The sequence below is a fragment of the Odontesthes bonariensis genome, chromosome 19, assembly GCF_027942865.1.
Source record: "Odontesthes bonariensis isolate fOdoBon6 chromosome 19, fOdoBon6.hap1, whole genome shotgun sequence".
NCBI classification, from domain to species: domain Eukaryota; kingdom Metazoa; phylum Chordata; class Actinopteri; order Atheriniformes; family Atherinopsidae; genus Odontesthes; species Odontesthes bonariensis.
In genome coordinates, this window is record NC_134524.1 from 5,836,120 (window position 1) to 5,858,327 (window position 22,208).

A 22,208-nucleotide genomic window follows, 5' to 3' on the forward strand; every position below is an offset into this window, starting at 1 on the left:
TTTTGGTGTCAACAGTTTCCATTAAGGCCACAGTGATCCTGCAGCCCAGCTGGGCTCAGATATACAGCGGTGAGACCGTCACTGCCAGATGCGAGATCCAGGGAGGTGGAGGAACTCAGTGGATGTATGAATGGAGACCAGCCAGGTTAAATATACCTCCAACATCCAGTGAATACAGGATCAGCAGAGTTACTGACAGTGGAGGATACAGCTGCCGGGGCAGAAGGGACCAGCTTTTTCTAACACAGTGGAGTGATGTCATCACTGTAACTGTATCAGGTAAGTTGGACATCTTTCATCCACGTGAACACTGTGTATGTGTGAGATTCATAAAAAAAAGCAAGAAACACTTCTTCCTCTAATAGCATTGCTACCTTCATGGCATTAAAGTGAAACTGTTAAGTTTTTACTTTGATGATAAAAGAAGTGAAAAGCAACATTTTAACTGACTGTCTCTTATCCAAATGGAGAGATAATCATAAAAAATGTCCTGTTCATTATTTTATGAGGGACAGAAAGGGCACTGGAAAGCTTTACCCAAGTAAAAGTGCTTTTACTTCAAACATCAGGATAAATAGATGTTGCTGAAGCAAGACAACACAGAGCTGCAGCTCATAAACCAGCATCCAAAGATCTGTAACCAGACAAGAGCTGCACAGCTTATCAAAGCACGCACACAAAAGCCTGTGAGCATCATCAACACAGCTGCTGCTGCTGCCTCACACAAAGCTGAAATTCAGCATCTGCAGCTGACTTGGACATGATTGTGCAGGTTGGATGCAGAGTTTCTGTAAAGCAGCCGTCTCCACTTCTGAAGCAGCACAGCTGAAGCTTGATGAAGAAGCCGTCTCCTTTCTCTGACTGGAAGATGAATCAGTTCTTTAAATGCTGTCATTGATTTTCTGCATGTTCAGCATCAGCTTCAGCTGAATGTGAGCCTGATTCAGATTCAGTCATGTCTGCATTTAGCTTTTCTTTTCCTTTACAGACAGAAATATAATCGGCTTTGTTGCAGCAACAATAGTTATCATCATCTGTTTCTTCCCTCTCTGAGTTTGTTCTGTTTAAGGAAGATAACAGGAAACATTTCTCCACCCAACACTGATCCAGCTGCAGCCAGGAAGCTCAGTGATGAACTGATTTGTTCCAGAGAAGAGGAGACAGCTCACAGTGAACTGTAACATCTGATGGACATGAACTGAGAGGACGAAATCATTTAAATTTACAGTTGTGTTCAACTTCTTTTTCTTTCAGTTAGTGAAGAATAAATGAGAAATAATTTGTGGTTTCGTAGTGAGAAGGTTTGATATTTTTATCATTTCTATTGGATGGATGTGGTTAAATGAGTCTGTGAATGTTTAAAATGTGAATATTGTAACAAAGTGAATCAGGTGAATCACTTGTTCTCTCTTTCCTCTGAACTCAACAGCAAGTAAACCCAGAGCCACACTGACAGCAGAGATAACAACCATACCAGCAGGGGGCAGTGTGACACTGACCTGCTCTGTGGACCGCTCTGATGGATGGAGGTTTGACTGGTTCAGAGGTGGGTCAGCCTATTCTGCAGCTCAGCCCGGAACAAACAATGAAGTCATCACAGTGTCACAGGGAGGTCTGTACCACTGCAGAGGAGGAAGAGGAGGAGGAGGAAGAGAACCAGGTTTCTACTCAGAAGTCAGCAGTGATGTCACCATTGAGGAAACTCGTGAGTTTATTCATTTGTTCTGAAATAAAAGAAGTTTTCATCTGTTTCTCAGTCATATAGAAAAGAGCATTTTGGTCCCAACAACAAAAAGAACATGAATGAAACAATGATTATATGACAGTAACTCCTACTGATACCTCTGATGTTTGAGACTCTTCATGTTTTGTTCAGATTCAACTCAAGAGTGGCAGAATCTTCTTCTCTCATTTATTACATCTGGATTTCCTTAATCTCTTCTTGTTCATCAGTTTTAGAATTGAAACACTTCAACACTTGAACTTTCTGCTCTTTGTGCTGCTGTTAAACATCATGAAAAAGCACTGAACAGGATGGAGATAAAAACTGTAGAAATAACTGATCAGTAAGTCAATAAATACTGAGAAATGTTGCTCCAAAAAGCAAACAAACTACAGTTATTTAAATGTTTATGAAGATTTATAATAAATACATAGATGAACAGTGTCAAATAACAGGAAATAGAATCAAAGCACGTATTGTGAGGGTCTGTTGGGAACGGCTGGCGGAATCCCCTGTAAGGAGGAGTTTCAACTCCCACCTCCAGCAGAGCTTCAGCCATGTCCCGGGGGAGGTGGGGGACATTGAGCCCGAATGGGCCATGTTCCGTGCCTCCATTGTTGAGGCGGCCGACCGGAGCTGTGGCCGTAAGGTGGTCGGTGCCTGTCGTGGCGGCAACCCCCAAACCCGCTGGTGTACCCCAGTGGTGAGGGAAGCCGTCAAGCTGAAGAAGGAGTCCTATCGGGTGTTTTTGGCCAGTGGGACTCTGGAAGCAGCTGATGGGTACCGACAGGCCAAGCGGAACGCAGCCTCGGCGGTTGCTGAGGCAAAAACTCGGGCTTGGGAGGAGTTCGGGGAGGCCATGGAGAACGACTTCCGGACGGCCTCGAAGAGATTCTGGTCCACCATCCGGCGGCACACGGGGGGAAGTGGTGCATCGTCAACACCGTGTATGGTGAGGACGGGGCTCTGCTGACCTCAACTGGGGACGTCGTGAGTCGGTGGGGGAAATACTTCGAGGGCCTTCTCAATCCAACCGACACGCCTTCCGATGAGGAAGCAGAGTTGGGGAGCTCGGACGTGGGGCCTCCCATATCTGGGGCTGAGGTTGCCGAGGTGGTCAAAAAACTCCTCGGTGGAAAGGCCCCGGGGGTGGATGAGGTCCGTCCTGAGTTCCTCAAGGCTCTGGATGTTGTGGGGCTGTCTTGGTTGACACGCCTCTGCAGCATCGCGTGGACATCGGGGGCAGTGCCTCTGGACTGGCAGATTGGGGTGGTGGTCCCCCTCTTTAAAAAGGGGGACCGGAGGGTGTGTTCCAACTATAGGGGGATCACACTCCTCAGCCTCCCTGGCAAGGTCTATTCGGGGGTACTGGAGAGGAGGATCCGCCGGATAGTCGAATCTCGGATTCAGGAGGTGCAGTGTGGTTTTCTTCCTGGCCGTGGAACAGTGGACCAGCTCTATACCCTCCGCAGGATCCTGGAGGGTGCATGGGAGTTCGCCCAACCGGTCTACATGTGTTTTGTGGACTTGGAGAAGGCGTTTGACCGTGTCCCTCGGGGACTCTTGTGGGGGGTGCTCCGGGAGTATGGAGTGCCGGACTCCTTGATATGGGCTGTTCGGTCTCTGTATGACCGGTGTCAGAGTTTGGTCCGCATTGCCGGCAGTAAGTCGGACATGTTTCCTGTGAGGGTTGGACTCCGTCAGGGCTGCCCTTTGTCACCGATTCTGTTCATAATTTTTATGGACAGAATTTCTAGGCGCAGCCAGGACGTTGACGGGGTCCGGTTTTGCGACCTCAGAATCGGGTCTCTGTTTTTTGCAGACGATGTGGTTCTGTTGGCGTCGTCGGGCCGAGACCTTTAGCTCTCACTGGGGCGGTTCGCGGCCGAGTGTGAAGCGGCTGGGATGAGAATCAGCACCTCCAAATCTGAGACCATGGTCCTCGGCCGGAAAAGGGTGGAATGCCCTCTCCGGGTCGGGAATGAGATCCTTCCCCAAGTGGAGGAGTTCAAGTATCTCGGGGTCTTGTTCACGAGTGAGGGACGAATGGAGCAGGAGATTGACAGACGGATCGGTGCGGCGTCTGCAGTGATGCGGGCTCTGCACGGGCCCGTCGTGGTGAAGAAGGAGCTGAGCCAGAAGGCGAAGCTCTCGATTTACCGGTCATTCTATGTTCCTACCCTCACCTATGGTCACGAGCTGTGGGTAGTGACCGAAAGAACGAGATCGCGAATACAAGCGGCCGAAATGAGTTTCCTCCGCAGGGTGTCTGGGCTCTCCCTTAGAGATAGGGTGAGAAGCTCGGTCATCCGGGAGGGGCTCGGAGTAGAACCGCTGCTCCTATGCATCGAGAGGAGTCAGATGAGGTGGCTCGGGCATCTGGTTACCAGCTCCTGGACGCCTCCCTGGTGAGGTGTTCCGGGCCTGTCCCACTGGGAGGAGGTCCCGAGGAAGACCCAGGACACGTTGGAGAGACTATGTCTCTCGGCTGGCCTGGGAACGCCTCGGGGTCCCCCCAGAAGAGCTGGAGGAAGTGGCCGGGGACAGGGACGTCTGGTCTTCTCTGCTTAGGCTGCTGCCCCCGCGACCCGATCCCCGGAAAAGCGGAAGATGATGGATGGAGAATCAAAGCATATTTCTGTTGGTTTTCTGTGTGTGTTGGTCTTCTAACTGAATATTTTTATGTGAGCAGTTTCCATTAAGGCCACAGTGATCCTGCAGCCTAGCTGGGCTCAGATATACAGCGGTGAGACCGTCACTGCCAGATGTGAGATCCAGGGAGGTGGAGGAACTCAATGGATGTATGAATGGAGACGAAACGGGTTAAATATACCTCCAACATCCAGTGAATACAGGATCAGGAGAGTTATTGACAGTGGAGGATACAGCTGCCGGGGCAGAAAGGACAAGTTTAACTCAACACAGTGGAGTAATGTCATCACTGTAAATGTATCAGGTAAGTTAAAAATGTTAAAGTTACAGCTTTTTTAATCAAGGGTTGCAGACTTCTTTTCTATCTGTTCTGTCTCTCTCCATCAGATAAACCCCGGCCTGTCCTCACTGTGTCTCCATCATGGCTGAGTCCTGGAGCCTCAGTAACTCTGAGCTGTCAGGTTGAACATCCGTCTGCAGGATGGAGGTTCTACTGGTATAAAGCTGTTCCTGATCCGTCTGAAAGGTCTTACAGCTATGAGCTGCTGCCTGATAGCAACAACGGGACTGAACATGGTTCCTACATCATTCATGGACAGACACACACAGCAGGATATGTGTGTAGAGCTGGGAGAGGAGACCCAGTGTATTACACTGATTACAGTCTCCCAGAGATTGTCTGGTCTGCAGGTCAGTTTGTTTCTGAAAGTGATGCTTTCACTTTAATTCAGCTATTCTTTTATCAGAGACCTACACGATGTTTAAAACCAACACTCGTGTTGATGATAGCTACATTCATTTTCCACCAATGGAAGAACAGCAGAAATTAATAAGAAGAAAACACTGATCAGGTGAAGCAGTGAAATACTGGAAATTCAAACGTTCACTTGTATGTCTGAAAGACGATCAGATTGAGTTTATCATTTAAAACACACTGAAGGTTTTTAAGGTGGAAATCACAGTTTGATCAGCTTGTGCAGGTCAGTTTGTTTCTGTCCTCTCAGTGAGCAGAAGGGATGCTTTCACTGTGAATAAATCACTTACTGTATCGGTTGCACTAACAGACAGTTAAAACACACTTTGTGTTGTGGTCAGGCAGATCAGCTTGTTGAAATGTGTGCGCTGATGTTCAGATGAAGAACAAAATAAACCAAATGAATATCTGTAATGAAGCATTGGTTATGTTTCTCTCTGCTTTGGTGAAATCTCATCACATGTTTTTCAGATCTTCATCCAGCAGCGTCTCTCACAGTGAGTCCTGACAGAGTTCAACACTTCAGAGGTGATCCTGTGTCACTGAACTGTGAAGGAAAATCTGCTGAGTGGAGAGTGAGGAGGATTACAGAAGCAGGAGACCTGTCACACTGCTCTGAGTCATTATGGGGGACAATGACTGGATCCTCATGTAACATAAAGAGTCTCTGGTCTGGTAATAATGTGTTCTGGTGTGAGTCTGGATCAGGAGAGTTCAGCAACGCAGTCAACATAACTGTGCAGAGTACGTTATGATAAATGTTCTTTTTCTTTCACTTTGTCTTGTATTTAAGCATCACATCATTAACTGTACCTGAACATGTCATATCCATACAACATGAACTTTCTCGGTGAGCAGTTGTCTCTTGATCCTGCTGCGTAGTTGCTCTTAAGGTTCACTGGAAAGCACTTTGGTTTGCTGTTGTCTTACTTTACAGGAGAGCTTGAAGTTTTAATGTCACCTTTCACGATTCAGAACAACTACTGTGTGATTTATGACACTGTAGACAGTGTTATATCTGGTATATAAGCTGGTAACACACATACGGTTTGTAAATGCAGGAGATCAAATTTCAGCCAATTTAACTGTGTGAGTCAGCTTTGTCTAAATGTCTGCACCAGCTGATCTCTGACAGAAACCTAATGTCCTCTGACTGTGTTACAGAGAATAATTCTGGAGTTATCCTGGTGAGCCCCGTCCATCCTGTAACTGAGGGAGGTTCTGTCAGTCTGAGCTGCAGACGCAGAGGACAAAATACACTTTCCAATGTGTTTTTCTATCACAATGACACACTTCTTCAAAGTGACAGCAGAGGGGAGCTGAACATCTCTGCAGTGTCACAGTCAGATGAAGGTTTCTACAAGTGTGAACACTCAGGGAACGTTTCATCACAGAGCTGGATCTCAGTTAAAGGTGAGTAGAGTTCAATTATTTGATGCCTTTAAAACTATTTTCTGTTTGAGAATAACAAGCTAATCGTTACATTTCTGCTTTTGATTAAATCTTGAAGTCCATTTTCCAGGAATAATTGTCTGAAAAGCTTTATAGAAAAAAGTTTAGTTAATTTTTTAACTTTTTTTTTTTTATTGAAGCTGTATCCAGACCTGAAGGCTCTTCGTTTCCTGTGCTGATGGTCGTTAGACCAATTATTGGACTCATATTCATCGTTCTCCTGCTCCTGCTGTGTCGCTGCAGACGATCCAAAGGTGAGAGCTTTTTCTTCTGGTATCAGATGTTTCATTCTTTCATTACTGAAGGACATCGATGCCTCATGAGGACATAAACTGGAACAGCAGTAACACAACGTACAACACAAAACCAGCTTTTTATTCTTTGTGAAAAAGGTTCTGCTACAGAGCAGACGGTCAACCAGGATGAGACCCAGCAGCAGGTTTACTCCTCTCTCCTCCATGGTCAGTCTTTCAGCTTCCTCTGAAACTCAGTTTCTAATCACACGATGACAGAATATCTTCATCCATAACATCCAGTTCTCCAGGATGACTTATTCTCTCTGCTGCAGCTTTAACACCGTCGAGTTAAATCAAACCAGGACATTAACACGCGATAAAGAAAGAAATGCTCTGAAGAAATCTTTAAGTTTAAATCAGTTTCACACACATGAGGCGACTCGTTTAACTGTGTTGTGACTTTTTCTGACCTGCAGGAGATCTTTGTGTCTATGAAACAGTCAGAGGAGGTGAAGCCTCTGCAGATGGTACAGTTTAAACTTTGACTATAACACTCAGCTGCTGGAAGTTTCACTTCTAAAATAATTGTGATCAAAGTTAAAGTCAATGATGACGTTATTGTTTCAGGTGAGCAGGAAGGTGATTACGATAATGTTTCATCTGTGATCAGCCCAACGATCAGAGCGGGAGGAGTGAGTACACAATCTATGAAAAGTGATCATTCTCATCAATAACCTGCACAGATAAAACAGAGGGCGTGCGCTTCTCCATATTTCCACATGTGCATGTTAACAGGAGAACATGATGGTCAGGAGGATAGAAGAGGACGGCTCTGACTACTATAATGTGAATCCAGATTCAACCGCAGCTATGAAACCTCAGTGAGAACTATTTATCTGCTGTTAAATACGCTGGGGGACCCACCATCACCCAAAAAACTGTGTTTGTGTCACCTTCATCATTTCCACCTATAACCACATTATCAGACGCTTTAAATTCAATTTAAATGATTTTATTTGTTTCTCTTTATATTCTTTTATGTATTTTAATACTTCTTCCACTTCCTGCTGCAATGCTTTTATTTTATGTAAAGCACTTTGAATTGTTTGTACATGAAATGTGCTATATAAGTAAATTTGATTTGATTTGATTTGACACTGGGTACAATAAAGGATATTTTGATGGGAACTAAAGAAGCATTTAGTTGATGCTCTCCTTCGAAGAAAACGCTCAGGACGTTTCATTTGTTTAAATCTTTTTAAATTATAGTTATATTGTACATCTGTTTCCTTCAGAAAATTCTCTGTTTTATGTGCACTTAGATTCAATTAATATGAGCTAAAAATGTGCATTTGTTTGAAGTCCTCGTTTTTTTTCACGACATTAATATAAATAATTTCCCAGATTAGACTTTGTGAAGCAATTTCAATATCAGAAATGAGTTTGATCCCACAAATGTTTGCTGATGAGTCAGGATGTCAGATAGACCCTGACACATAACTGTGTCTGTTTTCCAGCTGTTTGTTGTGATTTAGTGTCAGGTCCATGAGAGGAAATCATCAGCCGAAGAAGAGCAGCACAGATGATGAACTGCACTCGTGCTTTGGCAGCAGAGCTCCTTAAATTCAGCCGCCACTTCATCAGGTGCATCTGTTAAATCTGACCACATACGCAGAGACCTGTTCCTTTAACTCTTATGTTTAAGTTAAATTAGAATTAATAGTATTGAGATGACATTATATCTTTGTGTTAATGAATGTGTGTCTTTTGTGATTATTTAGCTTCTTCGGTCAGACTGTGATTGGATCACATTTTTCAGACCTGGCAGTGTCGGAGTCTTTAGAAAGTTCATTGGTTTAATTGTCCTATTTTTTTAATGGCTGCACCTGTAAATGTGTTTCTTGTTCTTTAATCTCCCACCTTGATGTGAACTTTTTTTCACTTCTTTTGGAAGAAAATAAAGCTCTTATTTCTTTGAACTGTGGTCAGTCTCTATTTTATCTTGCAGGACACAAGCTGGGTTGTAACAGTGACATATTAGACATTCTGAAATCCATACTGAGCTGCCAGAGTGTCTGCATGCATGGTGCTGGGTGTCATTTCAAAACTCATCCAGATATAGTTTGGATCTGTTGTTTAACGTGCCACAATGCTGCTTTAAGTCACTCAGGTAGTCAGAGCAGTACACAACTGTGCAATCAGCTTATTTATTCAACTGTATGACCGCAAAAAACTGGAGGAGTTATATTCTGAAGTTTTACCTATAAGTAGGGATACACCGATATTTGGATCGGATATCGGTACCGATATCGAAGAAAATTTCAGATCGGGTATCAGGGACGATGGGCTGATCCATATCGGCTGATTTAATTATTTTTCCCCCCTTGTCCTGTCCAGCATTGGCATTCATCGACTACTACTACTTTTTTGTTTGTTTGTTTTTACTAGAGAAGCTATTGTTTTGTTCAGATGCTTTTGTAAAGGATGTTTAATTCCCATCTGCACTAAACTATATAAAGAGCTGATTGCTATTTATTTTGAAAGTCCACCAACCAAACTAGTGAAGCTGTTGTTTTTTACTCAATTTCAGCTCCTTTCTCATTTAGTATTTTGTTTTGCATTGGATTTTGAATCCCTAATTGCCCCGACTGAACCAGTTACACTTGTTATATTTTTATGGTTAAGATTGCGGATCGGTGCATCCCTACCTATAAGTCTTGTTTGGTTTTGCTCCGTCTGACCTTTTGGTTTAATTACTTAAAGGGGTGACTGTGACATAATCTTATTTAACTTATCACCACAAACTCTTCACCTGACTATTCAGGCATATTTTTGATTTGTATGAGCTTTTTTTTTTAAAATATATCATTAAACTGTACACATGGCTGCTCGGCTGATCAGTTGTATTAAATGTTTTACTTCTGTGTCGAAACTCTCTGCTTTTTTACAGATGAGATTTTTGGACCAAGCAAAAGAGGGCTGTTAAATCAAGTGATGGAGGCTCCTCCCACATTTCATCTGTACAGACTGATGTGATGAAGCATCAGATCCCGTCTGCGCTGCTGTTCTCAGTCCACCTGGGGGCAGCATACATTCACAGAGAAGCACACTGACATTATGTGACCGTTACACAAACATCACATTCTTCTGCAAGAGCATCAAAAAGGAAAAACCTCAGTCCATCTAAAAGTTGCTCGAGAATAATGTTTACAAGACAATCGCTACATTTCATAAATTATGAGGCTCAACTCAAACTCATCCTTTCAAAGATAAATCTGAGACTGACTGTTATGACCCTGCTCTGCGAGGGTTAGAGGGAAGTTACATAAAAGATGTCCAGGTGGAAAGTTGGGATTTAAAGGTTCATCAAGGGAACAAGGGGACCTCAAATTAATAAATAATCAAAACATGAAAGAATCTTCCTGACTCCAAACTGCACACCAAACCATGGCTGCCTGTTGAACGACTCTCTGCAGGATCCTTTCATAGAAGGAGGTGCGCCATCAGAAGGGTAAAAAGAGCCAATCCTGAGTGGGTGATGACACATTCGACTTTGCATAAAGGAGGGAGGTTGAGTCACTTCTCCAGAGGCCTATAGGGCAGAAACACTGATTTTAGAATCATCTGAACAACAGGGTTAATCTTAATATTTAAAAGTATGATTCAATGTTCATGTAAAATCTATAGAAATACAGTCCAGATAAAGACAGACGAGAGAGATACTGAATGAAGCACGACTATCAGAGCAGTGCACAGAAGATATGCAGAAGATAAGGCCATGACTTGTGGAGTCCCCCAGGGGTCAATTCTTGGACCTCTTCTTTTTAACTTGTATATGCTCCCTTTTGGTCAGATATTGCAGAACTTTAACATCAATTATCACAGTTATGCAGACGATACACAACTTTATGTGTCTCTGTCACCGGACGACTGCGGCCCAGCAGACGTACTGTGTCAGTGTCTGGAGGAAGTAAACACCTGGATGAGAGAGATATCTTAAATATCTCGAGACTCGGGACCTTACAATCACTGACTGAGTTGGTAACCTCGGAGTGTTGATAGACTCAGATCTGACTTTCAGCAGCCACATCAAAGCTGTCACCAAGGCAGCTTTTTACCATCTCAGAAATATCAACAGAATTAAAGGTTTCCTCTCCCAAACAGAACAGGAGAAACTCATCCATGCATTCATCTCCAGCAGACTCCATTACTGTAACGCTCTTTAAACTGGACTTCCAGAACGCTGCTGCTGGAGTTTTAACCCGGACTAAGAGATCTGAACACATCACAGCAGCTTTAAAATCTTTACTCTGGCTTCCAGTCAGTCACAGAATAGATTTTAAAAGCCTGCTGAAGGTTTACAATCTGTGATCTGTTCAGAGAATATAAACCCAGCAGAGCTCTTAGATCCAAGGACTCAGCCCGACTAAACATGGAGAAGCAGCATTTAGCTGTTATGCTGCAAACAAGTGGAACAAACTGCCAGTGGAGATTAAACTTTCACCAAATGGAGACATTTTTAAATCCAGGTTAAAAACATTTCTTTTCTCATGTGTCTATGCATGAAATCTGCACGATATATTTGAACTTATCTGGACTGTTGCTGGTTTTTAAATTCATTTAAATCATTTTATTTGTTTCTCTTTATATTCTTTTATGTATTTTTAATGCTTCTTCCACTCCCTGCTGCAAAGCTTTTATTTTAAGTGAAGCACTTTGAATTGTTTTGTAAATGAAATGTGCTTCACACATAAATTTGATTTGATTTGATTTTGACCATAATGGTTCAGTTAGAGCAGGGGTATCAAACTGATCCGTGAAAGGGCCGGTGTGGCTGCAGGTTTTTGTTCCAGGTTCTAAACTTTGTTCTTAACCAGGTTTTTGGTTAAGAACTTCAGTTGATTGACTGAAACAAGTCAGCTGTGCTGCTGCAGGGTTGGAACAAAAACCTGCAGCCACACCTGACTAAGAGGAGAGAAGCTGTCATCTTAGAGCCTGGGCCCCATTTTATATCATTTATATCTTTTAGCATCCAAGTAAGAACAAAGAGACAACCAACCACAAAGCAGCTGCAATGTAATCAAAGGAGCAACTCTACACCTCACAGAAAAGAATCCTTGCTTTTACCTCCTTGTTATTGCGTCTGACAGGAACATAAATGACGAGTGCGTCTCCACTTATTCTGTTTCCGGTCTTCTGATTCTGTTTGTTGCCGGACGAAAAGTCAGTGCCGCATAGTTCACATCGTCTGAGTCTGAGCTCTGAGAATAAGAACACTTTGCATTACATGGATGGATTTTTAGGAATAAAAAGAATCACACATGACTTGATAGAATTTGATATGGATGTCAATAGACAGCAGTTATTACCTCTGTCCTCCGTATGTTCTGTTCGAAGCGAACTAAGAGACAAACAACACATCTGGTCAGATAACTGACAATCATTCATTATTATTACACATTTCTTTAAAAAGCAGTAAGAATTATTATCTCTCTTTAGCAACTACCTGTCTGCAGCTTTTTGATTTTGACAACCAGACCAGCGATGACCATGAAGAGGAGAACACTGAGACCACCCAGAATCAGCTTTGTTAATTCAGGGGTCCCTTCTACAAGGCAGGCAGTCATGTTATTTTGACAGCTATCCAACAAAATCCATATTCCAAACATACAAAAATGAAAAAAATATTACCTTCAACCTCCAAATATGTTGCACTCGCCATCACCGGGTTTGATCCTAAGTAATATCCATAGAAATACAGCCCAGAGTCCGATAAATCCACGTGTTTGACTTTCAGAAAGAGAGTGGAGATGTTGGATCGCATTTCAAAACGGTCATTTTTAGATCCACAGCTTGAAGCAGGCGAAGAGGGATCGAACATGAAGGACATACAGCAAGGCTGGGTTCTGTTGACCAGCTTGAACCAGATGATCTGAGTCCGTGCACTGGAAAAATTGGAACACAGCAGCGTGACTTCATCACCAGACAGGACCTTCACAGTCTGAGACTCAGACCCTGAGACAAAGAGCCAACAAAGAGAGATGTCAATGAATGGTTTAAGATCCTGTGGAGTAATTCAGCGCTGGTACTTACTGAAGCTACAGAGACTTAAAGTGGTTATCAGGGCGAAGAGCATCAGTTTGAATTGCATCGTGTCGCTGCAGTGTTGCTGTACACACCACAAAGTTATCTGCCTCTTTCTGATGCCTCTCTTGTTTGTGTCACTCTTTTTCAGCTGTCAACCAGCTCCGTTTCACTTCACTTTTCTAGTTAAGATGTATCTGATCAACGGCATCAGCTGATGGATTCTGCACCATCTATTTATAAAGGCTGATGTTCAGCTCCAGGTGCTTCCGGTGTCCACACTGACATGAAAAAGGAAGCGGACCCTCTTTGATTTGTATGGTTTTATGTGTCAGAACACAAAATAATCATATGCTCCTTTCCAAATACAACATCAGATGAACCACAACACATGCCATTAGGCATATTGTGTCATGTCTCACATCTCACTGTAAATGCTCTTTGAGCATCACCTTTGGCAGAAACCTCCCCCACTCACCCCCTTCTCCCCGCAGTAGTACGTGCAAACCGTTTGCACTTTTGACAGACCAGAAGAGGAAGCAGATTCAGTCTCTCACGGAGTCGCCCTTAATGTTTCGACTGCTGCTTCTTCATGTACAGAGTTTTGCTCCTGGTGTGGGTCGCCCTCCACGGTACGTGCACTCTCATCTCATCTGCTTCAAAATCAACAGATTTGACCTGTTATCTAGAAGTTGCATTTTTACAAAAGACTTATTAAAAGTTCAGTACTTAATCATGATGATGCAAGATGACGACATCAAAATAGCCTCAGAGAAACTTCTTCTTAAAACTAGAATCTACAGAAATCAGGCAATGAAATTGAACAGTATATTGAACCTATTCCTCGATGCTATAAAGACTAAGATGTTCTCTTTTATTGATGAAAAACACATTATTAATTAGGACTCTTGTACGTGCATGCAAGCTGTTTGTGCATATTGTGACTCTGTATTTGCAAATGTTCTTTTATATTCTTTGACAAGCTGTTAATCATCCTCTCAGTTCAATTCACTTCCTGTTTGTCCTTTGGTGTTTCACAAAAGCTTGCAACAGACTGCTGCTCCTTATGAGATAGTTTACTGTACGTTATGATAAATCTATGTTCTTTTGACTGAAACAAGGCCGTGCCCTGCTCAGAGAGGTCAGCGTTGAAAATGCTGCTTCAGTTCTATTTACAGTTCACTGACAGAAGCTGTTATTTAGTATCACGTGGTAACTGACTGTCGTTCTGTGAAAAACCTTGAGGCGGACTTTCACCGGAAACAGGAACACAATGACTACATGCTTTCTACCAGAAGCTGTAGCTTTACTGGCTAAAAGTGATGAGCACAGAGTGTTTCTGCATCGTTGTTACATCATGTTATAAATATCATAAATGTCTTCTTTAGTCCTCTTCAGTGATTTGGTGTTATCTGTTCTCTCGTGTCATTTAATTGAAACATTCAAACGTTGCATTATAGAACCATAGATACCAATTATATCATATTTTATATATATATTCTATCTCCCGTCATGTCAGATATCATGTCATCCACGATCTCATTCTATAATCTCCTGACTTTTGTCGCATTTTGTGTCATCTTATGGTAACAGTTATACTTACCATGATAGATCTTCTAGTGTTTTAACTTTGTTATGTTGTTGTTCGTATCTACACGATGATTGGAGACAAATTGGATCATGACCCTTCATTAAGACCATATTGTGGCTGCTGTGTTTCAGATGCGGAGGCCTCCACTGGAAAACGTGTCGTTCATAAAAGAGTCGGGGATACTGTGGAGTTTTCATCAAACTTACCCACTGAGGGGGTCACCTTGGCAACTTGGAAATATGGATCTACAGTGGTTGCAGACCATGATAGAGGTGTTTTTAAACAGGAGCTATTTCAGAGCAGATTAAAGTTCAACCCCACAAACTTTAGTTTAACGCTGAGAGATCTGACTGTGGGAGATTCTGGTGATTTCAGTTTTCTCTCAGAGGCGAATGACCGACAGAGACAAACAGTCACCATCACCCTGCAAGTTCACGGTAAGACGCTGTTTCTTTGAGACATGCAAACCTAATAACTGTCATGAAAACACAAGTTTTTTTCTTCACAATGTGCTTGAATGATCTATAGCTGAGCTGCAGCTCAGGAGGTGCAGAAGTAGGGATGGGAATTGATAAGATTTTTCCGATTCCAATTCCGTTTTGGATTCTGCTTAACGATTCGGTTCTTTATCGGTTCCCTTATCGATTCTCATTTGGAGAAAAAGGACAACAAACCGGTCGATCAGCATCAACTTTGTTTAGTTTAGAAGTAACACTAAGTCATGACCTTACAAACCCAACAACGGTGAGGTCCACATTGGTCTATCATGGCCTGGGTAATTTAACTCTTCCTGCTCTGATGAAAGGAGAAGCTGGAGGTAGAGGTGAACTGGGGGTAGTACCACCAGCCTCTGGCTCTGAGCCAGTCAGGCTCTGTCTCTCATGATTTCATCTAAATGTAATGCCTGAGAAGGCATTCATTTAACCTTAACCGTTACTAACAGCAGGTTTTACAATGAGGCAAATGGCGCTAACATGATAGGCAGTGTTAGTTAGTTAGTTACCTGCAGTGTTAGCCGAGGACATGCTAACGTTGCTAACGTTGCTGGGTTCAGATTCACCGACGTTAATCATTCATTGATAGTTATTGCATGTTGGTAGTATTTCCTCCTTTTGGTGAAATATTCACTTTGCAAGTTGCCCTGTTGTCGTCTATTTTAGGGATGTGTAATCAACAAGAACCGGTTTTCGATTCCCATCACTATGCAGAGGTCACCCTTTAATCATCAACATCCCCCGTTTCACATAGCAAAGTGTCTTTGGGTAAAACATTGATCCCAGTGCGTTCTCACGTGTAATTCACTCTGGATAAAAGAGATGTTAGAAGAGTTCACCGTGCTGTACAAGTAGAAGAGATTCTACAACACTGCTCACCAGGAAATTATATTTCATTGTGTTTCTGTGTTCCTCAACAACCTTTATGTTCATAAAACTATTAACGGCAAAAAGCCTTTTAATATAATCTGTTTTATATACTTGCTCGAATGGTAAATACTGTAATTGTGTCCATGATAGCTCTTTAAAAAAAAAAAAAAAAAATACTGTATTCTGGCTAGTTTACTGCTGCATATTCTCTGTTTTACTGGCCTGGTTTTTATCTTTATGTATACTTGTTGCAGGTAAAATGTCGAGGCTGATCGGTTACTCTCCTCTCTCTGCTGTCTCATTAGAGCCCATAACTGAGCATCCCGTCCTGACTTACAGCAGCTATCAAGCTTTGAATGGATCCTGTGTAGTTTCGCTGAAGTGCAGCTCAGCTACTCACAGCAATGTCACCTGGAACTGGGCGGTGGGGAACCACACTTACAGCGGCTCCGAGCTGCAACACACCATCAGGCCAGAGGATGGAGGCACCACGTTCACCTGCACAGCATCTAATTTTGTCAGTGAGAAGTCAGCATCCGAAACAGTGACATGCAGCAACAAATACACTGAGAAAGGTATGTTACAAGTGTTTTAGTTCCTTTATGAGCATCTCTTTGTTATTATCATCATAGTTTACGTGTATCAGTCAAGACAATATTTTCAATATAAGCAATTTGATTAATGATAGAGAAAGAAGTTTCAGCTTAATTCTGAGGATGTGAGATGAAATGAGTCTGTTAAATGGATAAATCTCATTAAATAAGGGCACCGTAGGACTTGGATGACACAGATGAACACGCAGTGTTGGTCAAGTTACTTTTAAAAAGTAATTAGTTACAGTTACTAGTTACTGCTCCCAAAAAGTAATTGAGTTAGTAACTCAGTTACCACATTGTAAAAGTAATTAGTTACTCAGCAAAGTAACTGTGGCGTTATTTTTTACGTTCTATAACATCTTTAACATCAAATATGCTTATATTAACTGATTGAAAAATAAAAACACTATATACAGTCATTTAGAACATTCGGTATTTTTTTTAACTCAATAGATGGCCCTAGGCATAACGTGCATGTTACATACACATTCTTGCCTTTTATCTCCACGAGTGAGAAGTAGTGCCGGTACTTCCAGTTAAAGAACGCTACCTTTGAACTTCCCTGGCTCGTCGCCATTGTCGCTGTCTTGTAGAATAGAATAGAATAATACTTCATTTATCCCCCAATGGGGGAAATTCAAATTCGTCAAGTAGCTCAACATTTTTTTAAATATTTACAATGATTGAATTAACAACAATAAAACAACAATAATAATTCTACTACGAACTAAATAATAATAAATGACTAAATGGCAAAATAAACAAATAAATAAAAATCAATCAATCAATTTGAGAAGAACTCAGCAGTCACTGTTAAAAAGCCTTATGGCTGTGGGAACAAAGTGTGTTTTTGTGTGTGTTTAGTCGTAGTCGTCAGCGCGTGCAGTGAGACAGAGTGAGCTGGGCGTCATCATCCCCACCCCTGCTCTCTCCAGGCAGCATGCAGCTGATGTGTAGCCTAAAGCCTACAACCAAATTGTAGTAACGCACCACTTTATATTCTCAACGATGGGAAAAGTAATTAATTAGATTACTCCGTTACTGGAAAAATAACGCCGTTAGTAACGCCGTTATACTTAAACGCCGTTACTCCCAACACTGTGAACACTTGACTCTAAGGAGAGCTGTGCACCCAAGGGAATACTCATAAATAAGCATCTGTTATTGCAGGCTCTAGCTCTTCTCTGGTCATACAGATTGTTAGGCTGTTCATTGGATTTCTGGTCATTCTACTGCTGGTCTTGCTCCTTCACTACACAAAGGCAAAGGGTGAGATGTTTTGTTGTAAGCTTTAGTAACTCAGTAAAACTGTGGCGTATAAAGTGCATTCGAACAAAATGTACAATAACACTCGTCTCTTTTTCATTTTTTTTACAGCAATCTGCTGCAACAGGTAAGTTCAACTTTCTCTTCTTTCATCTCCAGAGGTCACCTGGAGAAAAAGCAAAGGCAGCGCCCCCTAGTGTCTGGTGCTGGTGGAGCGCAGTGGTGTTGAGACTTCCTGAAAACAGGGAAAAGAGCAGGAGGGATGCACTAAACACAGTCTGAGAGGCAGAGTAAGAGATGCATTTTAAAGAGTGTTGATCAACTCAACAAACACGGACACGAAGGCCAGAGGAACAAATCTGTAATCACAAGTAAATGAGCAGAGTTTGACAGTGTGGGAAAGCAGAAGCGACTCAGAGAGTGGGAGAGCAGCGGGTGGAGTCAGCATACGCCCATGAACTGAAAACAAGGAGCTTCCCGGTTTTAATCTCAGCTGCGGCCTCTTTAGTGGGCTTTGAATGTTTTCCCTGTGCTGGGTTTCATGTGGGTGCTCTCCCACATTCACAGGAGTCAAATCATTGATGTTTCAGGCAGTATTGTATTCAAAGAATGTATACATTTTCGATGAAGAATACGAATTCATTATATACATTTTTGTAATGCCTCCACATGCATCTTTTTAGACTTTGTAGAAACCCCCCCTGCCTACGGGCCTGCACCGTAAGGTCTTTGGGCTCTCACAGGCCTACCCACTAAGCTATTTTCATGTTTAACTCATCACATATGCATGTGACTGTGCGTGTGTCCTTAGCCATACTAACAAGATGATATTCACTCAATAGCGTGGCGTAGACTTCACGGGGTACTAAATATGCCAAGAGACATTTTAAGACGTAGTCAGAGCCCAAGCTTAAATAGTGGAGGGAAATTTACTTAGGATGTACAATAGGCTACACACATTAAAAGTTGCACAATATGTTTGAATGAAAACACCAATGAACACAGTATTTCATCGATCGATGCCATTGTAGCATTTCAGATTACTATCATCACTACTAGCATCTTAAGAATAACTTGCTAGGCTACTTAGGGGCACTTTACACGGAAACGAAAACGGGTTAAAAAACGCAAAACCTTTTTGCGGATGCACTGTATCGTTTAGATGGTAACGGCGTTTTGGGGGGATGAAAACGCAAGAAAGTGAAACCGCCCTCCAGAGTGGAATTCTTGAATTTGGAAATTCTGTCGAGTGGCTGTTCCCATAAATCCGTGCAAATGTTCGTAATTACCCCCTGAAGAAGTTGTATTAATGTTTTCACATGTGTGGTCTATCTGCTCATTATACACTGTTTGTCAAGGTGTGGTGTAGAAGGGGAGGACACGGATGCGGACTTACAAAGAAAAGGGTGATTTATTAACAAAAAACAAAGTACAAAACAAAAGGCGCGGCAAAGCCGGATTCAAAATACTTGGCTTAATAAATACTTGGAAAAACAAAACAAAACACTTAACATGGCATGGATAATAAATACTTAACTAGACCGGGCTCGTGGAACTTGGACGGCAAACATGACAATCAACCAACAACAACAAAGATCCGGCAAAACTGAAAGGGGAGGCAGGAAACTAAATAGGGAGTGAGAGTGATTGGGGAGTGAGTGCAGCTGAGGGAAAAAACACAGGTGAAGTGAGTGAAACTGATAAACGGAGTGCAGGGAAACTAAAATGGCAAAAACTAAACATGGAGTGACACAAACATAACCTAGAACATGAAAACCAAAAACGTGAGTCCATGGGTGTGACACTGTTTCTCCAAAATCATTTTGATCGATGAAATACTGTGAAATACATTGGTGTTTTCATTCAAACATATTATAACAACCCTTAATGTGTAGGCCATTGTTCATCATGAGTAAGGAATCCTTGCGCTGCGTGTATCAGTAATTGTTAACTCATCACATGCCGCGACCAGACTTCTCGGGACTGTGGGGGGGTCCGTCCGAACCCCCCGAACCCCCCCTGCCTACGGGCCTGCTCCTGTAACAGGATCCTGCCACCCTAAGCAGAGTAGAAATGTTTGGATGAAATCAGTTGAACAAAACTTTATTCATCCAAGAGGGAAATTAGATAATAAAAGAGGGAGGGAACAGATTTTCCTTACTGAACCTCTGCAAAAGCTTCCTTAATATACACAGTTTATTAATCTGTCACTTTTACTCTACTAATAAACTGTGTTTCACCATTTCAGGCTCACGCAGTCCGAAACAGTCGAGAAGGACCAAAACCAACAGATTGTTTACTCCTCTCTTCTACAAAGTAAGTCCTCCATCTTGTTTGAACTCCTTTCAATGGAAAAATTAAGCAGACTTTCACTGATGTATGTATGACGTTGCCTCAATTCTCACTGACCTACAGGTGACGCTCAAGTCCATGAAACCCTCAGAGGCTCTGAAGATGCTGGACAAGGTGGAGTATGAGCTCGTTAAGGTGAGTGGACGAATTAAATATGTGAATTTTATTCTGTCTTTTGTTTGAGAGGAAAATATATATCTACATATATACTGTATATATATATATATATATATATATATATATATATATATATATATATATATATATATGTGTGTGTGATTTCGTACTTTTAACCCTTGTGCGGTCTTAACATTGTGTTTACTCCCCTTGTCCTATGGGTCAAAAATGATTCGCCCTACCAAAGCCCCAAAATGAAGCAATTTAATTGAATTTTAAATCCAAAATCACCTGTTATTTATTATTCAACTCAATTCAATACATTTTTTATCATGTATTTTTTGTTACACAATACAAAAATCACCAGTTTTCAGGTTGGTTTTTTAACCACAAACCAACTGTCAGTTGGACCAACAGTTTTCTTGTTTTCTCAGTTTTCTTTTACATAATAAAGGTTTATTATTGCTATTATATAAATGTAAAGAAATTACTTCTGAATTAATTATATTGAAAAGGAAAAAAACAGTGAACTTTTTTCTGGTGTTTAAATTTTTTTATAATTCACGGGTCAAAAATGACCCATAAGACAATCTTTGTACCCTAATGGTGTACAGCCCACATGGAAACATAAACAAAAATAAAGTATGACTTTTTCTAATGATGGGGTCCCTTCAGGAAAATTATTTTTTCTAAAGCTAAACATGGTAGTGGGTCACTTTTGACCCGCAAGACAACAGGAGGGTTTAATGGGAAATTATTGGTGCAGAAGATTTCCCTGAACAGGGTTGGCTGTGAGGTTAAAATATGTGTTGTTACCATGGGAACATGTCTTTGCAAGAGGAAGTGCCGGGGTGAATTGTGCCCACTGATACTGTGCAGCGGTGTGTGGGTTTGTTTCATCTCAGGCTGACAAAACAAGAGGCTCTAAAATAATGGACCTTGGTTTTCTGTTGTTCTGTGACGGCTTATAACACGATTATTACATGTTGGCACGATTGATGATTAACTCGGAAAAAAAGAAAATTGGAGGAAAAGAAGGTACTGACAGGGTTAATGTTGCTTTAAAGCTTTGAAGAGTACATTTAATCATACATATGTTGTGATGGTTGTGTCAGTGAGAGGAAGCCATTTTGATTTTCCGTGCCTCTACTCTCTGGCTCAGTTTGTTTTTATTCCACTCTGGTTTTATTCCAGGTCTGAAGATCAGAATAAGCGACAGATGAGAGCAGTGGTCGTCTGTAGTTGGTTTATGAGTAAAGGAGCTCAATGCCACAGGACCGAATGAGCTGAAACCCTGCATCAGATTCATCCTGCAAAGAGCAAAAACCCCTGTTTCTCATCAACTATAGTTTTTCTGTCCGCTCAACTCAACTGTATGAAAGTATCTTTGTTTTGCAGCTTTTATTAGCTTTAAGTGTTGCCGTTATGTGTAGAACACTGTCGCATTTTATATTTTTAATCTTTGTGCATGTAATTGTCCAATGAGGCATAATTTAATCTGTGGGACATTTCTGATTTGTTCAATAACTGAATGTTGACACACACATTGGTCTACTTGATTTGGTAACTTGGTGTGGTTGGAGCATTACTGTGGAATAAATCCTTCTCTTTTGAGGAGTCATGGCACGCCATCCAAACTGTCCGTTCTGTCTTGGTTCTGCTCTTTTAATGAATCACTGGTCAGCATCATTTACTGGTACTGTATCACTTCTTCTTTTGAAATGTCGGTAATCGTGTTCGTACATTTCAGGAAGGGGCTGCATAGAATACCTGTGTTGCTCAGAGTTTTCTGGTGAATTCCAAACAACTATTTTAACATTAGTTAGTCGCAAAAATTCTGCTTTGAATAGAAAATGACCTGAAAGGGATTCTCCAGGAAATAAATGCACTCAAATAACCCACCTGATAGCTTTCTTGGAATAAGAGGAAATGAGCTAATATCTCAAACTTTCTGCGGATCAGTTCAGCCGAGTTCATGGAAACATGAAATCTCTGTATTCATGCTGATGTATACAAATGCT

At 41.8% G+C, this 22,208-nt stretch overlaps 3 protein-coding genes across 4 annotated transcripts in view; 2 read left to right on the plus strand and 1 right to left on the minus strand.

The window, feature by feature from the left end:
* LOC142369510 (Fc receptor-like protein 5) overlaps positions 1 to 6,550 on the plus strand; it is a 49,899-nt gene extending 43,349 nt beyond the window's left edge. Inside the window, exons 14-17 of the mRNA XM_075451854.1 lie at positions 16 to 279; positions 4,763 to 5,065; positions 5,601 to 5,873; positions 6,294 to 6,550. Of these exons, the coding sequence (XP_075307969.1) occupies positions 16 to 279; positions 4,763 to 5,065; positions 5,601 to 5,873; positions 6,294 to 6,550 (1,097 nt within the window). The remainder of the gene's footprint in view (positions 1 to 15; positions 280 to 4,762; positions 5,066 to 5,600; positions 5,874 to 6,293) is intronic.
* Positions 6,551 to 11,994: 5,444 nt separating this feature from the next.
* Positions 11,995 to 13,299, minus strand: LOC142369511 (uncharacterized). Its single transcript, XM_075451855.1, has 5 exons — positions 13,285 to 13,299; positions 12,508 to 12,881; positions 12,324 to 12,463; positions 12,187 to 12,218; positions 11,995 to 12,078 (listed from the first exon to the last, which is right to left on the minus strand). The coding sequence occupies exons 1-5, from the start codon at positions 13,297 to 13,299 to the stop codon at positions 11,995 to 11,997; spliced, it is 645 nt and encodes a 214-aa protein (XP_075307970.1).
* A 132-nt stretch (positions 13,300 to 13,431) lies between these two features.
* Positions 13,432 to 21,829, plus strand: LOC142368856 (SLAM family member 5-like). 2 transcript variants are annotated; one of them, XM_075451056.1, is made up of 8 exons: positions 13,432 to 13,533; positions 14,624 to 14,929; positions 16,162 to 16,431; positions 17,623 to 17,721; positions 17,830 to 17,845; positions 19,967 to 20,034; positions 20,134 to 20,205; positions 21,382 to 21,829. In XM_075451056.1, the coding sequence occupies exons 1-7, from the start codon at positions 13,494 to 13,496 to the stop codon at positions 20,193 to 20,195; spliced, it is 861 nt and encodes a 286-aa protein (XP_075307171.1). In that variant the 5' UTR covers positions 13,432 to 13,493; the 3' UTR covers positions 20,196 to 20,205; positions 21,382 to 21,829. The 2 variants fall into 2 exon arrangements, with proteins under 2 accessions (XP_075307171.1, XP_075307172.1); XM_075451057.1 differs by lacking the exon at positions 17,623 to 17,721.
* Positions 21,830 to 22,208: the final 379 nt, after the last annotated feature.

Excerpts from the sequence above, each read along its gene's own strand:
- LOC142369511 (XM_075451855.1), bottom strand. Across the intron at positions 12,464-12,507 it reads ACATATTTGGAGGTTGAAGG|GGATAGCTGTCAAAATAACA; the intron begins TAATATTTTTTT and ends ATGGATTTTGTT. Across the intron at positions 12,219-12,323 it reads AATCAAAAAGCTGCAGACAG|TTCGCTTCGAACAGAACATA; the intron begins GTAGTTGCTAAA and ends TTTGTCTCTTAG.
- LOC142368856 (XM_075451056.1), top strand. The coding sequence starts at position 13,494 with ATGTACAGAGTTTTGCTCCTGGTGTGGGTCGCCCTCCACG. Across the intron at positions 13,534-14,623 it reads GGTGTGGGTCGCCCTCCACG|ATGCGGAGGCCTCCACTGGA; the intron begins GTACGTGCACTC and ends GCTGTGTTTCAG. Across the intron at positions 16,432-17,622 it reads CAACAAATACACTGAGAAAG|GCTCTAGCTCTTCTCTGGTC; the intron begins GTATGTTACAAG and ends CTGTTATTGCAG.